Source organism: Petaurus breviceps, unplaced genomic scaffold, assembly GCF_028583685.1.
Source record: "Petaurus breviceps papuanus isolate PSGF00001 unplaced genomic scaffold, PetGlider_PUasm1.0 90617, whole genome shotgun sequence".
NCBI lineage: Eukaryota > Metazoa > Chordata > Mammalia > Diprotodontia > Petauridae > Petaurus > Petaurus breviceps.
This window is the reverse complement of record NW_027187287.1, coordinates 4762671-4782413: the sequence shown is the minus strand read 5'-3', so window position 1 is coordinate 4782413 and position 19743 is coordinate 4762671. Positions and strand designations below refer to the sequence as shown.

General features: G+C 34.9%; 1 protein-coding gene across 2 annotated transcripts in view; it reads left to right on the top strand.

Annotated features, from left to right (window-relative positions):
• Window positions 1-19743, top strand: part of RPTOR (regulatory associated protein of MTOR complex 1) — a 528996-nt gene that overhangs the window by 234479 nt on the left and 274774 nt on the right. For both annotated transcript variants that reach the window (XM_069064093.1, XM_069064092.1), the window contains exon 7: window positions 17762-17821. In XM_069064093.1, the coding sequence (XP_068920194.1) occupies window positions 17762-17821 (60 nt within the window). The remainder of the gene's footprint in view (window positions 1-17761; window positions 17822-19743) is intronic.

Sequence of the window (19743 nt, the reverse complement as noted above, 5' to 3'; positions counted from 1 at the left end):
TGACAGCGAGTTGAGCAGGCACTGGTTTCTTGACTGTATTGATGAATGCATGCAGTGATGAAGAGCAGTATAATCTTTGCTTCCATAGAATAGATCAGTGGAACACACTAGAAAAAGGAGAATCAAACAATCAGACTCTATGACTTGGTATCTAATAAACCAGAAAACAAATTATTTAGGAAACAATTTTCCTCTTCCACAAAAACTGTTGGGAAAATTGAAAAGCAGTCTGGAAGAAGTTTAGACCAACACTTCTTATAAATTGGTGTATGATCTTAACATTAAAGATTTTATACCATAAAATTTCAGAAGTGAAGCAGAATATATACATTTCTCAGCTCTACTGCTTTTAGTAGTTGTATAACATTGACCTCCGACTTGAGAAATAAAAGAGGCCAAAAATTTCTAGTCTATCCAAAAACCTTATGCCTGTTTATCATGAATCCTTTCTTCTAGGAAAAAAAAAGTCAAAACATCTTGGTTATAACAAGTATTGAAAAAAATTTAATTGAGTATATTGTCAAAGGAAGTAGGAAAACAAAGTAGGAAACAATTGGTTACAAATGTGGGAGTCATATCAGAAACAGTTTTCTTTTTGCAATCAAACTATCCACTAGTTAAAGATAAAAATTAAAATCAAGTTCAAACAAATGCTAAAGAGAAGATAATATGAACTATCCCAACAGCTTTTTTTTTCCTGGCTTCTTCAAATGAACCCTCACAGTGCTTAAAATGGAGAAATAAAAGAAGTAGATAAAGACCTTGATTGTCACTGTTTCCTCCAAAACCTTAACTGATGTAAAACTGAAGCTACAACAAGAAGGTAGCCCAGGAATCATTTTAATTTAACCTCCTTGCTAAGCAGAAATGCAGAAGCCAAGGTTGATACCAATAACTAGCAAATTTTCATTGAGTACCTACTATGGTGTCAGCACTGGGAATACAAAGGCAAAAATGAGGTGTTTCCTGTCCACAAGGAAATTACATTCTTCTACATGGGAGTTTACAGTGCAAACCCATTTGTAAAATGGGGTAGGGATGTGGGGGGAATAGGTTTTTTTTTTTTTTAAAGCAATTGGGGTTAAGTAACTAGCTTAAGGTTATATGGCCAGTTATTATTATTTTTGTGTGGGTGCCGAGTATCAGAGGCCAGAACCTATCCCAGGTCTCCCAACATTGGGGCCAGCGCTCTTATTCACTGCACCACCTGGCCACCCCTAAGCAATTAGGGTTAAGTAACTTGCTCAAGGTTACAAGGCCAGTTATTTTGTGTGGGTGTTAAGTATCTGAGCCCGGAACCAAACCCAGGTCTCCCGACTCTGGGGCTGGCACTTTCACTTGCCATCTGGCCACCCCGAATAGGTATTTTTTGAGGCAACACCATCTTGAAAGCATTGAGGGGTTATTTTACATTCTCCTCTAGGGAGGAGAATATACTGGAAGAATTTTTAAAAACCCACACATTATATTAATACTGCCAAAATGCATTGAGAACTTCAGTATATGCCATTCTATAGCTCTACTTTCTCGTCTTTACAGCTTTACCTAACTGCCAAAAGTATATAGATAATATAGAAGTTCAAGTATCCTCTCTGTTCATTTGTTGATGTGACCCAGTATACTTGGCTCAGCTTTTAAGGCTCACCTTAATAAAGTTTTTCACCCACTCATGCATAAAAGTTCTGCATTGTACTGAGTGCTTCAGGACTGGAAGCATTGGAGATGCTACCCAATGATCTCCATAATCAAGTTAAAGGCTTTGGCCTACCTTTCCACATCAGAAAAATCAAGTGGATGAAAAATGCTGGTTAGAAAACTGTGAGCATTGGATAGAAAACTTAGAGGTATTTCAATTCTTCTGGGCCCAGAATTTGATGGGTGAAAAAGACTAGATTGCCATTGGAAAACTGCAGTTCTTTAAATGACTCCAAACTTCATTCTGAAACAAATATATATTTTTTTAAATTAAGTATTCTTCCTGTGCTTGTTATATGTCTGTAAAACACATTTAACTCATTTCAAAAATAGGCCAGTTATGTGACTAGAAAGAAGGATAATCTGTCCTATGCTCTTTAGTTATCTGTGTGATATCCAGAATATGAAAAATAGCCATGCAAGAGGTGCAGGTAGGTAGAGATTATGACTTGAGTTGTTGAAGGAAATATACATATCCATAGGCATATTGACAGGGGAATAATTTAAGATCATTTATTATACCTTGACAAATATAAAGAGATAAACTATTCAAAACCTATCATTTACTATATTTACTTGACAAATATAAAGAGATAACCTATTCAAAACCTTACAGCTATTGTCACATAAGACTTTTAAAACAGGAATGTCCACTTACCAAAGGAGACCTTCTGTGACTTAAGATATATTGAGCAAGACTGAAATGCAATGTCCTATAGATGACAAAGTCCTTAAAATGCTCCTCTCTGAAGATGTTATATTGATTGAATCCAGTTTCCAAATAATACAGTGTCCTTCAATGACATATATGAAGACTCAAAAAAAAAATCAACCTAATAATTCATACAGAAAAATGCCTGTTGTCCAAATCATGCTATGTAGTTGGATAGCTAGCCCACTAATCAAACACTAAAGAAGACTGATTACATATCCAGGAGAGGCACTGCAGATGAACACTGAAAATTGAGCAAGAAAAAGAGAGCAACTGAATTGCATTTGAGAAATTGTTCAGTGCTTTTAATGATGCCAAGCTGTTCCCTGGCATAAAGCCATCCTTTTAAAGCAAATGTTCTCTGAGAAGTGGTGCATAGTTGTGAACTATGGAGCACTATAGCTTCTGAGGAATCAAAGTTACATTTAACCAAAGGAAAATAAATAAAAAGTCTCATGGGTGGTGTCAATAGACTGCAGTATATTTCTGAAGCTGACTTATACATAAGAAGTATAAAGGATATGAGACAAAATATCACCAGAAAAGGATGGTTACTGGTCTTGTACTGAGATAATAGTACCCACAAAATACATAGATCTAGAGCAAGGCCTCCAGCAAATTGAATAACTTTTATGGAAGATCATAATCAAGGAGCACCTAGGAAGGAAAAGTTCGAATATGTCAAATTCTGCCCCATTGAAAAGAATACCCGCATTAATAAAATCATAGTTTCATTGACAAACTGAAGACATGACATGGAAATTCCAGTTTACCTCCCTGGCACTTACCTTCCAAATCCATAAAACAAATTATTTCTAAAGTATCTTCCTTTACACTTAGGATTCTGTGAATTAAATAGAGTTTTTGGGATAGAAAAGATAGCTATTAAGAATGGGTGAGATGTTCACCTATCCCTTCTGAGTTTTCTATAAGAATTTAGTTTTGTACAACTTCAAGTATATTGTCAATTAAATAATATATAAAATAAAATCACTTTTATATTATTAACTTATGAAGAGCATGCTAATCATAAGATCATAGGATTTAAACATATATTTAGCAATTAACTGGGTAAGGTACCATTAAATAATTTCTTTGTGTTTTCTGTCCTTAAGAGTTTTGAATGGTTTGTGCCTGTTGGTTGTTCAAATCATGCTTCAAGTTGGGAAAATAAGTGTTTGAATTTTAAGTTACTTGCTAGCAAGATAGAGGTTTCTAATCACATTACTTCTTTTTCCTCTCAATTTTATTTTCACTTCTGAATTCTCTCCTCACTTTCTGCTCCCTTACCCATTGAGAAGGCAAAAAAAACAAAACCATTACAAATAATGTATAGTCAAGGAAATGGAATTCCTGCATTAACCATATCCAAAAAAAGAAAGAAAGAAAAGAAAAGAATTATCTGGAGTTGGACAGTATATTTCATTATGAGCCCTTTGGAATTGTGGTTGATCACTATTTTTTTTTTGGAGGACAATTGGGTTAAGCGGCTTGCCCAAGGTCACATGGCTAGTTTTTGTGTTAAGTGTCAGAACTTGAGGACTCAGGTCTTCCTTACACCAGGGCTGGTGCTGTATTCATTGTGCCACCTAGCTGCCCCAGTTGATCGCTATTTTGATCAGAGTTCCTATGCCTTTCAAAGTTGTTTATCTTTATCATATTGTTTTTATTATATAAAATTTTCTCTCTGTTTTGCTTACTTGAATTGCATCAGGTGTTAAAATTTTTTTAACTAATTATTTTTAGTTTTCAGCATTCACTTTTATAACATTGTAAGTTCTAAATTTTTCCTCCTTTCTTCCCTCTCCCCTCCCCAAGATAGCATGCAATCTAATAGGCTGTACATGTATAATCATATTAAACATATTTCTACATTATTTATGTTGTGAAAGAAGAATCTGAACAGATGGGAAAAACCATGAGAAAGAAAAAAATAACAACATAAAAAAGAGAAAATAGTATGCTTTGATCTGCATTCAGATAGTTCTTTCTCTGGATGTGGATAGCATTTTCCATCATGAGTCTTTTGGAATTGTTTTAGATCACTGCATTGCTCAGAAGAACTAAGTCTATCAAAATTGGTCATTGCACAATGTTACCGTTGCTGTGTACAGTGTTCTTCTAGTTCTGCTCACTTCACTCAGCATCAGTTCATGTAAGTCTTTCCAGGTTTTTCTGAAATCCTCCAGCTCATCATTTCTTATGGATCAATAGTATTCTCACATACCACAACTTATTCAGGCATTCCCCAACTGATAGGCATCCCCTCAGTTTCTAATTCTTGGCTACCACAAAAAGAGCTGCTGTAAATATTTTTGTATATATGGGTCCTTTTCCCTTTTTCATGATCTCTTTGAGATACAGACTTAGTAATGGTATTACTGGATCAGGGGGTATACATAGTTTTATAGAACTTTGGGTATAGTTCCAAATTGCTCTCCAGTATGGTTGGCCCACAGTTCCACTAACAATGCATTAGTATTCTAATTTCCCCACATCTTTTCCAACATTTATCATATTCCTGTTTTGTAATATTAGCCAATCTGATAGGTATGATGTGGTATGTCAGAGTTGTTTTAAATTGCATTTCTCAGAGTTTAATAATCAATAGTGATTTAGAGCATTTTTTTCATATGACTATAGGTAGCTTTAATTTCTTCATCTGAAAACTGCCTATTTATATCCATTGATCATTTATCAATTGGGGAATGATTGTTTCAGTTTTTACAAGTCTTCTCAGGTTTTTCTGAAACCCTCACCTTCATCATGTCTTTGTATTCCATTGCATTCACATTCATTATTCAACCATTCTCTGATTAATATGCATCCCCTCAGTTTCCAATTCTTTGCTATCATGAAAAAGAGCTGCTATTAATATTATGTGTGTTTAGGTGCTGTTCTCTTTCTTTGATCTCTTTGAAGTACAGACTAATGACAGTATTTCTGAGTTAAAGGTTATGCACAGTTTAATAGCTTTGGGGGGAGAGTTCCAAATTACTCTCTGGAATGCCTGAACTATCACAGTCTGACCAAGACACTGTATTAAAATACTTGTCTTCCCAGAGCCCCTCTAGCAGTTGTCATTCCTCATTTTTATGAGTCTTGACAATCTGATGGGTATGAGTTGGTACCTCAGAGTTGTTTTAATTTGCATTTCTCTAATTAGTAGTATTTGGAGCATCTTTTTTTCCTATAGTTATTGATAGCTTCTATTCTATATCTTCTATGAAAACTGGGTATTTATATCATTTGACCATTTATCAGTTAGTTATCTCTCATTCATATAAATTTTACTCAGTTATTGCCTTTATCAGAAAATCTTGCTGCAAAGTCTTGTCCAAAATTTCTACTTCTTTTTTAATTTTGACTGTGTTGATTTTTTTTTTGCAAGAACTTCTTAATTTTATGCAATCAAAATTCCATTTTGCTCCTCGTGTGAATCTCTCTATCACTTATGTCATGAACTCGTCCCTTATCCATATATCTGACAGGTAATTTCTTCTGTGCTCCTCTAATCACCCTTTATTTCTCAATCATACACCCATTTGAAGTTGAACTTGGTATATGGTGTGTGATACTGGTTTATACTTTGTTTCTGCCAGATTACTTTCTGGTTTTCCCAAAAGTTTTTTTGTAAAATAGAATCACATTATTTTTTTAGTCAGAACTCTTTAAAGAAACAGAAAAGAAATTTTTTGGAAATCTTTTTTTTTTTCTACTTGAAAGCTAAAGCAAAAAGACATGAAATCTAAAGGCTAAAGAGAAATTTTTGTAAGTCATAAATCTGTATAGTGCTCTTAGCGTACCATTTCTTGCTTCTCCTTGGGATTGCAGTTTCAGCAAAAATATGGGGGCAGATAGAAAAAAAAGGGAATAAATTAAGAACTGTCTTTGAAAAAATGTAAAGTCAAATTTTGGGGGAAATTGTATTACAAATCATTTGTCTATAAAATACAACTGCAGTGAATTTCTTGTGTGTAATCAGAGTTGTCAGTTAATTCAAGAACTCTACCATCAGTAATATATCAAAACACACAGATTATATTTAGGCTAAGAAGTGAATACTCTAGATACTTCAAATATGCATGTATGAAGCAAATCAAAATCTCATGTTTTAAAATTTAAATGACACACCATAAAACATTAATCACTTTTTTTTGTTAAACTATCAGTTATTTTTTAGAAAGCTTTTAGCTTTTCTTTTCAAAGTGATAGCTTTAGAATTTTGTTTTAAGAGAATATAAATTTGGAACCAGATATCACTTTTCTTTAGAATTGCATAAATTTTGCCTTGTCAAATGGCATAAATGCCAGTGTATAGGAACAGAGAAAGATTACTGATTATGGAAAAGTAACTAGAAAAAGTAATGTTTATGTTAGGTTTAGAATTGACTTAGATATATGTTTTGAAAATAACATACAGTGTAATTAAAATGCAAATATTTTTAACTATCCACTCAATTTTTTCAAAACTGATAGAAAAATGACTAGTGTCTGGCTCAACCTGTCACACAGTCTAGACACAGATGAATAGAACTCTGATTGAGATAAAAAATGGTGAAGTTATGGAGCCTTAGCGGACAGAGAAAACTACATCTCAGTAGATGACTGAAGTATTCCTGAACTCATGAGATGGGTGAACATCCTATTCTCGTGCCTTTAGGGAAAGGGGAAACATGAATAACCTTGCCATGCTGAGTTAAATTTTGTTAATAATGTTTGTGAATAATAACATCTGTAGAAAGAGACATTGTGATTCAGTAGAAAGAGAGCTTGAGAGAAGTAAGCAGCATTTGAATGGCCCTGAGGCAAAGAACAAAGCAGGGTTCTAGCCCCTTCTATTTCTAGGATGCAAATCCTAAGCCAAGGGGGATTCTATAATTGTATCATTCTGGACCACTAGAGCTTTTCCACTTTTTTTTGTAGCGATTGACTCCATTAGCAGTCAACTGAAACTCCCAAATGGGAAAGCCCACAAGTCTGTTGGTTTCACCCAATCCAAGATCAAGAGCTTGTAGAGTTCAGAACTAGGGGACAGGGGCCAACTAGGTGGCACAGTGAGTAGAGCACCAGCCCTGGAGTCAGGAGGACGGACCTGAGTTCAAATCTGGCCTCAGACACTTAACACACACACACAGACACAAGCCATGTGACCTTGAGCAAGTCACTTAACCCCAACTGCCCTCCAAAACAAAGCACTAGGGGACAGAAATTAGATTTGGGCCTGGATTTGACTACTTTAACTTGGAGTTTCCCAGCCTGAGCTGCAATTCAAGTTTTGTAATATGAAAATCCTCAAAGACTTTGGGACAATAGCAGAAAAAAACAACCTAGAGCTCGACAACCTCCAGAAACAAGTAGAACCTGGCCATAACATAAAGTCCAAAATCAGGAGGTGGGGTGGAAAATTGAGAGAAGAGAAAAAGTCTCTCCCTCCATAGAAATTATTACTGCATAAAAAGACGTCGTGGTGACCGATACTCAAGACAGAAGCCCAAGGAGAGGAGAATGATTCCAAAACATACAGAAGCAGAGCCTTAAAGAAAAGTACAACTGACATGGGAGAAATGAAGGAAAAGCTACAAAGGTCGTTTAAACCCATCTTGCCAGCGCGCTATGAAATAAAAATTTGGAGCTGTAATGAGCATTTTAGCAGCTATGTATAGTCACATATACAAATGTATATTTGTCCAAACAACAAACTCCCTTAAAATTAAGAGGGACGGAGTAGAAATGATTGATTCCTCGGGACAATAAGAAATATAAAACAAAGTCAAAAGACCAAAGAAAGGAAGAATTTTAAGATATTTCATAAAAATAGCTAACTTGTAAAAGAAATTGAGATGAAAAAATTTAAGAATCAAGACACTAGCCTCTCCCCCCCCCCACAAAAAAGTTAAGCTAGACATCATATTTTTTAAAATTATAAAAGAGAATTTCAGATTTCTTAAGACCTGGGGAGTGGAATAGTATTAAAAAGAATTCACAGGTTTGAGCAGCTAAGCAAGGTGATGCAATGGATATAGCACCAGCCCTGGAGTCCAAAGACCTAAAATCAAATCTAGCCTCAGGCACTTACTAACTGTGTGACCCTGAGTTAATCATTTAACCCCAATTGCCTCCCAAAAATTAAAAAAAAAAATTATTGATCACCTCCTGAAAGAAACACTAAAATGAAGTCCTCCTGGAATATTTAGCCAAAATCCATAGCTTTCTGGTCAAAGAAAACAAAAATAAATGTAAGTAGCTAGAAAGAAAAAACTCAAGTTCCAAGGTACTACAGTCAGGATAATGCCCAATTTACTAACCACTACTATGAAGAGGCGGAGAACATGGAACAAAGTACTCCAATTAAATAATACAGTATAATAATCAATAATTAACTTAGTAAAACTGAGCATAATCCTACAGGGGGAAAAAGGACCTTTTATCAAAGAGATGAATTCTAAGCATTCTTGATTAAATGATCAGAGGTATGCAGAAACTGAAGTTCAAGCTCAAGGAGTTTAAAAATAAAAAATTTTTAAAAAGGAAGGTAGGTATGAACAATCATAAAGGAGTAGCCATGGATAAACAATTTATATTCTCATATAGGGAAATTTTGTCTCTTCTGTGCTCTGTCATCATAATTGCTCATGGAGGGTGTCTAATTGGATAGAAGGCCTGGGAGTGGTTCTGTTATGTCTTGACGTTCTTTAAAAATAGAATGGAGAGAAGAGAAACATACTAGAGGGAAAAGGGAAAGAAAGATTAGGATAAATTATCCCAGAATTATATGCTCACAAACATGGAAGGGCTAGGGAGACTGGCTAACACTGGAACCTCAATTTCACGTTGGTTGGTCAAATTAGAGGGATACAAATAGAATTAAGGACAGAGGTCCATTTCTTTTTCTTTTCTTTTTTTTTTTTTTAAGCAATCGGGGTTAAGTAACTTTCTCAAGGTTACACAGTCAGTTATTTCTGGGTGTGGTGCTGAGTATCTAAGCCCGGATTTGATCCAGGTCATCCCGACACTGGAGCTGGTGCTCTTACTCACTGAGCCACCTGGCCGCCCCTGACAGAGGTCCATTTCACTCAACAGGAATGTAGAATGCAAAGGACAGGAGCGAGACTGGAACTAGTTCTTTTTGTGGTAGAAAATAATTAGAAATCCAGAGAGTGCCTATCAACTGGGCAACGGCTGAACAAATTATTGTATATAAGTGTGATTAGAACTCTATTGTACTATAAAAAATGAGGAAAGGGATGGTTTCAGAGGATCTAGGGAAGATATGTATGAATTGAGGAATATAGAATCAGGAGAAAAGTTTATAGGACAACAATGTAGTAAAGGCAAACAACTTTGAATGATTTGGGAACTCTGATCAACAATATTTACAAACCATGATTCCAGAGGACTAATGGTGAAACTTAACAACTTCCTGAAAGATAGGTAAATGTCCCAGAGTACAGAGTGAGAGTCATTATGGGAGTGAAGGGGGAAAAGGGGTTGACTAATGCAGATGTTTGTTGTTCTTGACTATACATATTTTTAACAGGAAATTTTTTTTTTCTTTCTCAATTAGGGTTGGGGTGGTAGGGTGAAAAGGAAGATCATGGCTCATTGACAACAAATGTAATTTAATTTACAAAAAGAAAAAGCAAGAGACCTAGAGTTGGAATCAGGAGAGACCTGGGCTTGCTTTGTAAAACATTCTATATCTGTTATTTTAGGCAAGTCACTACCTCCTCTGAAATTCTGTTTCCTTACGTGTAAAAGTGGAAAATGTATATCACTAACCTTACCAGATTGTTAGAAAGATGTTTTGTAACTATAAAGTGCTAGAGAAATGTTATTTGTAAATATTAATTGTACTTAATTGGTCAATAAACATTAAGCATCTACTATGTGCAAGTTACTGGGTTAAATGCTAGAGATATTCATAGAAAGCTAACAGATAGTCCCTGTCCTTGAGAAGCTCGTAACCTAATTAAAACATGTACACCTTTCAAATACCAACTCCACTATGGCCATGGGTAGGAAAACAACATAATGGTGTGCCCTGTTCATTTGTACAAATTGACAGTGCCTCAGCAATATACATTTTAGTATTATATGTTTAAATATACCAGGAAATATTAGAGCTTGGTTTGGTATACATTGAATGAAAATAAAACATCAGCTCTAATAACTATATTGATGAGAATGTATTGACTAGAAGTTTTCAGAATAAGAGGAAGCAGCTTAGTCTCCCACCAAATCTCCACAAATATCTAGAAAATGTATCATACTCAATTCTCATTAGGAAAGCCAAGAAAAAGTTACAGTAAGTTATTTTTCAACCCACAGTGGCTTCGGAAGTCAGACAATGGTCTGTGGACATTGAAGACCTCATCTGTCCAGGAATGCACCATTAGCGAATCATTCTAGGACCCAGAGACTGAAATAGGAATGAGAATGGGCATCAGAGTAGGAAGCACAGGGCACAAAACGATCCTTTTCAAAAGGCTATCAGTGAACTCTTTCAATTTCTATTTTGCCCTCTGGTTTTTCCCAACCCCTCTTAGTTCTAATGACTTCCCTATATTATTCTTTTCCTATTTATCTAGTATATAACTTACTTTGTGCATTTATATATGTACATATGTATATGCATACATGTATATGTATATTTGTAGTTTATATGGTATGTGTATGTGTGTGTGTATACACACACATATAGTTTGCATGTTGTTTTTCCCATCAAGGTCCTTAAGGCCAGGGACAATGTTTTGCTTCCTTTGGGATCCCCATCATTTATCACATATGGTCAGTGCTTAATAAATTTCATTTGTTCATTTATTTGTCTTTATCAAGATTATCTTTTGATCTGATTAAGAGGGTCAGAGAACTCCCCTTCTTTAGACATATGGGACATATTTTCTAATAAATTGAGTTAAGAATTATATCTTCCATGTAGACTGCCTAATTTTTCTTTTAAAAGTATTGAAACTTTAGACTCTAGCTCATACCTTTGCTATATATTACTGTGTACAAAAGGCAGGACTTGTTCTCCATCAAAATTGACTAACATACCAATATCACCAACATAGAGGCAGGAAACTGCGCCTAACCAAATCAATTCTGTAAACTTGAATGTAATGTCTCATTCCATGACGAAACAAAACTCTTTTTGTTAACTCTCAGCTGCATAGAATCTTATTTCTCTCCAAGTCCAAGTCCATTTCTTTCTAAACCCCAGAAATGCCTGGCCTGAATCAGGTCCAGTCTTTAACAGAAACTTTTAAAAATCTACTTTCTCTTTAAAGAGAGTGTCTCAGCATCAAAGTGTATCTAGAAATTCATGGAATAGTGTCTAAAATGCATTTCAGAAGCATTCAGAAGAAGTTGTTCCTTAGTAACTGAAGTAAGTATATTTATTTCATGGTGCATGATACCAAACCTGCAATTTAGTGCAGAATAGAGCAGACAGTGTCTCAAATGACGGAAACATGATTCTTCACTTTTTGAAATTAATTGAAAACTTCACGTGAATAGACTTATCCTGTCTGCTACAAAAACTTCTATGAAATAAGTTGGTTTCCTATATTATCAGTTTAAACTTCCTCATGATTTTTATCACATTTTACAGCAGGGAAGTTTCATTTACAATATCCAGGATTAATTTACTTGTTTTGACCTGATATGGCAGTGGAAAACCTTGTTCTCTTCATCAAGTTTTTTTTTTCTTTAAAGTCTCTTGGTCTCACAGAATTCCTAGCAAGTTGTTTAAATCAACAGCGTTAAAAATTATGATTATACTCATCCACTACTATTAGATTGATTGGTACCAGACACTTGATAAACTTCTTATGCTTCCATGATTTAACAGTTTTTTTCACCAGTGAATATATTTAACTCACAGGAAGCTAACTCTATGACTCTCCTAAGTTGGTTAGAAGTATGTTGTTGTTATTGTTCAGTCATTTTCAGTTGTGTTCAACTCTTTATAACCCCATTTGGGGTTTTTTTGGCAAAGATACTGGAGTGTTTTACCATAACACATTAAGACATAATTTTTAAAATTTCACATTTCACTCAAGTGGAACAATTAGGTCTTCAGAATAGTAATGCTTGTACCTGATTTGCAGCATGATTTTTATCATTTTTTCTACTCTGTTGTGATAAATTAATAGAGATCATCAATAGTGAATTATCTTTACAGATTAGTAAACACAATATAGGAAATAAGGAGATAACTTATGTATGCCTACTCATATTCCCTCCTAGAGAGTCATCCTATGTAACAGTGCTATTCTCATCTAATTTCTGCTCCCTTTGTCCCTACAATGACATTTATTTAGTTCACTTTTAGCTCCCTCCTTTGCATTAAAAAAACCCAAAACTTGAAATGCATAATAAGTCTCCTTTACTTAATTTCATATATTAAAGTGTTCAGATGGATGACTCTGGAGTAATGTGGAGGTCCTAAGGATGGAGTTGGGCATATTTTAATTAGTTTTGGTTTCTAGTCTTCAAAAGCTGTGATTCGAAGAGTACTAAGTCATTTTTTGTAGTTTATTTCAGTTGCACCCCACTTGTCTAACATAGTCTAAATATTTATCTAACCCAGGCAGGTCTTATCTCTTTCTGTCTATAAGCTTAACTGAATGAAAGGATTTAGATTCATTAACTAGGGAAAATACCTCAAGTTTTAGGGTTGTGGGACAGTTTTACAAGGAAATTATTGAGGTTCTTTCTCTAGATGCTTTTAATAATAAATCACACACTTCAAGTAAGTCAGGTACATTTATACATTGGTAGTGTTAAGAATTATCTAACTTTTAAAGTGGAATTAAGTGTAAAATTTTTTCTGTGAGGGAATTTGGTATCTGAATATGTGCTGGTTGGGTAATCTGCCACTGGATGCATCTTAGTTTCCAATAATGTAGGTAACTTTTGGATTATCCTCCCAGTTTTGAGGAATTTTTCTTCATAAGGATCAACCCTGCAGATTAGAAAGGAAAGATAAGTTAATTTCCACATTATTCAAATAAAATCTGTGAAATTCAGTGGAGGGTTTTTTGTTTGTATCTTTTGATTGCAGAAAAAACTGATACTTCAGCGCTTATCTTGATTTCCAATTGTGTTTAAAATTCTTTCCAGCTTTGCAAGGGCTTAAATTAACTGGTTTTTTCTATAACTTGAATTTGGAAGGACAATGCTAACTTGGCCCAGGGCCACTAGACATGGAGTGATTTTGGATCTCTGCAGTAACATCAGTTTGATGCCTGCCTAAAATGATACTTGAAAGTGGACCATGTTCTGTATAACTACTGCTTCTCTATACTTGTCTTTTTTAAAAAGGTCAACTCTTTTGAAGAGGTCATTTTTATTATAAATGTTAAGGAAGTCAATGTTTTTGTATCTCCTTCCTGCCTTTATTAGATATATTAGAACTTATTAGACTAGGATATTATTAGGCTGTGTTGTAGATGGGGTTTCTGAGTCAATATGGACATGGTGATATGTGTTACTCATATACTGGTACTAATGGGAAACCTCTTTAACTTATTAACAATTCACATGTGTATAGTTATTTTAAGTTTTTTTTTTTAACAGTCCTGTGAGGTAGGTAATGGAAGTAGTATCTTTCATTTCAATAGCTGACTAATCAGATTCTCTGAGAAGTTACGTTACTTGTTGTCTTAGGCAGCATTTTTTTCCAGATTTCTTGTTCCTCTGAGTGCAGCATTCATTCCATTATGCCATGATGCAAAAGGAAACCTTTGTGGCTACAGTGGCTATGCCAAGGGACACGAACTAAAATGGTTGGCACCTTAAAAATTTGAAATACTATACACATTTTTATAAATCTAGCTTTTCTGTATGTATGTCAGGACAGCATCCAGCAACTGAGACAAGGATAGATGAGGCCCCAGCTGCCTTGTGTAAAGTAAACAGATGTATTTGTTGGAATTTATTCCAAGTCAACTATTTGGCACTGTCTTCCATCTATAGAACCATATAACAAAGTCCCAAGGGCTTATAGCTTTTGCCAATATTCAGCAGTACCACAGTGTGGAAAATGGAAACCCCATGTCATAGTGACCCTGGGGAGGAAAGAACCTTTAGGGTTACAATTATATACTGTTTCCACAGTTCTAGGTATATACATTTTATTTGGGGTACATCCCCCTTTTTTTCAGTAGATTGCTCTTCCACTGTACAAATTCATCTTCGTTGGAGAATTGGGATCTTTGCCAAAGTATAATGTAATAATCATATCCCAAATTATTTGGGATTTGTTAAACTCGGCTATACATTATATTTTTATTTTGTTTAGAGGCTGGAGAGTTTGAAGTTGCCATGGATGAGTAGGGGTGTTGAATGTACTGTAAAGCCTTTGATCTAAAAAGCTCTTATGATGCAGAGAAAAAAATACATTAGTATTTGATGAAAATCAGTTGAAGTTCACTGGTTTTTTGGTTTGTTTGCATTTTTCCTGTTTTGGTATTAGTTATGAATTTTTTGTGTGTGGAAATAACTTTATTTTTAGTACATGGCACTGGTTTCTTTCCTGACTCTTTCAGGCTTATTATAATTCATTACTATCACACTGAAGCAATCCCAGAGCCATTAGTGATCACCGGCATGGTCCAAATTAAGAAAAGGAAGAAGCTTCATTGGTTCCCTGTGCCTTTGCAAACATGGTGGGAAAATTCAGTTGTTAAAATTTGTTTAAAGAGGTCTTTCACCTTAAGTTATTTCCAGTGGTGGATAGAATGCTGGCTTTAGAGTCAGCAGGACCAGAATTCAGATCCTTCCCATGACATTTCGTAAGAGGGTGACCATTGGGATGTCACTTAATCCATCTCTCCCTCAGTTTACTCATCTGTACAATGAAAGGGTTTAACTCATCCTCTCTACATAGACCTTGTAGTCCCAGTTCTGTTCACATGAAAGCCAATGTAGGTATTTTTTTTTTTGTTTAGTTATTATAGCAGATAGCCTTGATGATGGTCCAGGTGTGATGAAACTCATTTCTTTTGATTGCAGATACCTAAACCTTAATTTGTGCCTTTCCTTGGTTTCTGGCCTAGAAGCTGCTGAAGAAAACTAACTTTTCCTTGCATTGAAAAGTGAAGCTACTTAAAAAATATAGATTAGGAAGATACCTTCTACTGTAACCCAAATAATGTGCTTTTAATTCAGTTTCAAATGTAAACAATACAGTGATTCTCTCTGACCTCCACGTTTACATCATTGCATTTATCATGGCTTATTTCTTAAAACATAAAATTATTAATGTATTATAGTCACATTTTTTTATCTATTCCCTAGTCAGTGAGCAAATGGTTGTGGAGGAACTTGTGGGAGTAGACTACAAAAAGTAAGCAAAAACTTATCACAGGGATAAAATACTGATTTAAAGGAAAAAGGAAACTAAAAAATAAAAATGGAGGGTGTTATAAGCCTAATAATCATAACTTTAAATATGAATTGATTAAATTGTGCAATAAAATAAATAAAAAACATAATGGGTAAGAAAGCAGAAACAAACAATTTGTTAATATAAGAAAGACACCTGGTACCAATGCTTGAACAAAATTTAATACCTACCAAGTGATTATTTAGAAAGCTGAAATTCCATTCATGTTGTAAGACAAAACAAAAATATAAAATCCCATTATCAGGAATATGAGTTAAACTCTATATTCAGGACAAGTCTGAGTGCTATCTGCCCCTTGTAACTTGCACATACATCTCTTCTGTTGCATCAGAAAACAGTTCACGGAGACTCAGCAACTAATTTTCTCAGCAAAGTTGGCTGCCTAGTGCATAAACTCTTTCCATATAAAACCAATCTTATAATATTCTTCTATTCTGCTGTATGCTTATACCTCCTTGCTTATTTTAATGCTAAACAGGGTAATTATATTTTGCATAAAATCATAAACATTGTGCCAATATTGATAGTAAACTGACACTGGATCTAAATTCATATGAATTCATAATTCCTGTCTGGCAAGTAACAAAACCAGTTGGGCTTAGACCATAGCGTGTGTGTGTGTGTGTGTGTGTGTGTGTAAAAAGGTGGGTTGGAGCCTGGTTGTGCAGAGCTTTAAATGCCAAATGAAACAGTTTATATTTGAACCTATGGTAATTGTAAGGCACTATAGCATATGCATTTGGTGGTGTGGCTTGGAGAGAGGAGATGGATCATTTGTGGATGCAGAATCTAAAGTAAGCCCATATGGCTGGATTATAGGGGAGAAATTTGTGAGAAGTATTAAATAATAGAAAAGGGCCAGGTTTTGAAAATCTTTGTATGCCAAACAATGGCATTTGAGCTTACAGATTAAAAAAAAGAAATAATATTTCTTAGCTTAGGGCATGACACACAAGCTATGTATTAAGAAATGTTTTTAATGGTTACTGATGGAAGATTTGGCAGTAGCTAATAAGTCATTTTTAGTTTTTGTTTCTGTTATTTTATGAGCATTAGTAAGATATAATTTAAGTTCTCATTTTTTTCTATCCCCATACATAATTTCCCTTTTCTTTTCTGAGTCCCTTATTCAGTCTCTTCTTCCCTCAACACTTACACTACACCTTTAAATTTTTACTCTCGTTTTATTCCCCCCCTTTTTTTTATTAATTTGTTTAATTTTAGTTTACAAGATTCAATTCCACAATTCCTTTTACTCTCATTTTAAATAAATTTTATTCCTATCTTTTGTGTCTACATTTCTTAAGAGAAACTCAAAAATGCTTGCATTGTTTCACACACACACACACACAGACACACACACACGTACCTGTTGGCATGCTCACACACATACGTTTAGTATCTTGGTGCTCCTCCCCAAGGACTCTACAATGTCTGATTGCAGATTCTCTGCTCTTTCTCTTTATATTGAAATACTTACCAGCCTGTCAAAAGCTTGATATGAACCCAAGAACAACTAGATAAAGAGAGTTATATATTATTTTTTAAACAGTCCCTTTTTGTATGGAAAAGGAGGGAGAAAGATGAGAAGAAATTGGAGGCAGAAGTGCAGGTTTTATTTGACTGATGTGGGATGCATTTCTGAAAAAAAACTTCACACTTGTGCAATTTTAACTGAAAGCCTAAACTAGCTTTCCCATTGTCTTAACTCACCCAGTGACTGAGACAGTACCTGAACTGGGTATATAGTAGGTGTTTAATATATGCTTGTTGTTTATTTAAACCCAGGTTTTCCCAACTCCACAATCATTTTTCCGTTGTACTACATCTGAGTAGTTAGTTGCAAATACCCCTAATTCTTTATTTTTTCCACAATACTGTTGTTTTCACTAAGCTTAATATTCAGGTATTGTGATTTTGTTTTCTTTTCTCTTACACAGGTTTTGTATGCAGAAGTGTGTCAGTTTGGTGCCTGGAGTCACACTGGATTTGATAGAGAAGTAAGCAAGATTTTGATATACTCAAATAACTTTGATTTTCAAGACAAGTGGGAAGTGATTTCCTATTGTTTTGCATTTGATTTGTAGGAATCTTTTTTTCTGTTAATGTGGGGTTGTTTCTCCTTCACCTGCCTGTGCTCTCCTGTTCTTTTAACTGTTATGAAGACCAGTTTTTGTGAAGCATCAATGCTTACTGTCAGAATAATTTAGGCTGAAGAGAAGGTTTTGGGCCTGGGCCTCTGATTTCATTAATATGCAGAACTTTCAGATAAGGAAACTCTCTATCTTTCAGTCCACATCAGTAGATTCTCTTCCACTTATGTCCATAGGTAATTAGCTAGAGCCCTCACAAATTCAGTGAATTGCCCCATGTCACACAGCTAGCCTATGTAAGAGAAAACTCGTATTTTCCTGACTTTGAGGCCAGCCCTCCATCCAGTGCAGTACATGACCTCTGAATCCTTTTTAACCTTTTTCAACCTAAAAATTAAAGCCGTGGAAAAAAATCTATTTGTGTATCTTTTTTCTACCATGAAGACCTCTATACTCAAAGATATTTTCTGCTTCTTCTGACATGAAAATAATAATGTGAGAGTTTATGAAAGAGAAATAATATGAAATAAGTATGGGTAAAAAATTGTGTTGAAAATGTATAGGAAAAGAGAAAGAGTAGAAGCAGGAAAATAACTGGTAAAGACTAATTTAATAGCTCATGACTGTAATCCAGGCAAGAGTAAGAGGTCCTGAATTAGGATCATTGACTAGGTGAGTAAAAGGAAGATGAATGTTATATGGTCAAGGGATAGAATTTAATATGAGCGAGGGGAAGGAGTCTAAAGTCTATGCTGAATTTATATAACCGTATGAATTAGAGGATGGTGGTACATTCAACAAAAAAAATGCAGTTTGGAGTAAGATCAGGCTTTGGGAATAAGATTATTAGTCCAAACTGAGATGTGTTCAATTTAAGGTAACCTATAGATACCTACTATAGTAGATGATGTTCACCCAACAGTTGACAATATGGCACTGGAATTCAGGACAGATATTATAGTTGGATCTATTGATTTGAGAATCACTTGTGGAGTTACAGTATTTGAGCAGTGGTAATATACTGAAATCAGCAAGGGTGAATATATGTGGAGAGAAGAATATAATTTTATCATTAAATAATCTGAGCAACCAACTGCCTCTGTAAAATAAAGATAATAATTTTACCTACCTCACATAGTTGTTGTGAGGATCAAATGAGATAGTATTCATTAGCAGTAGCTAAGTAGCTCAGTGAATGGGGCTCTGGGCCTAGAATCAGGAAAACCTGAGTTCAGATCCTACCTCAGACACTTATCAGCTCTGTGACTCTGAGCTAGACACAACCTCAGTTTATCTCAGTTTCCTCAGCTGTAAAAGGGGAATAGCACCTACCTCAAAGGAATGTTGTGAAGATTAAATGAGATAATACCTGTAAAGGGCTTAACACAGTGCCTGGCACATAGTAAGTGCTATATAAGTCCTTATTCCCTCCCCTCCAAACCCCTTAAGGGAGACAAATTGAGTTGATCCCTGTAATCTGTCTGAGGCTCAGAGGTTTTTTTTGTGCAGAAAATCTAACATGTTTTTTATCAATTCACTTTATTTGAAAATTTAAAAAAAAAATTATCAGATGCCATATTTTGGACCAGGTAGATGAGATATAAAGGTAAAAAATTACAGCTTCCCTTCCCTCAAAGAATTTAAACCTAATACAACATTTACAGAGAATGATGACCCAAGGGTCATGGAACAAAGTACACCCTTCCTGATTTCTTCCCCATTCACCTTCTTGACAAACATAGTTACTAGCGTTAGGATCTGAGACATTAAAGTTGGAAGGGATGAGTAAGGTTCATCCCCTGCCTTTTATAGATTAGACAGATCTGGCC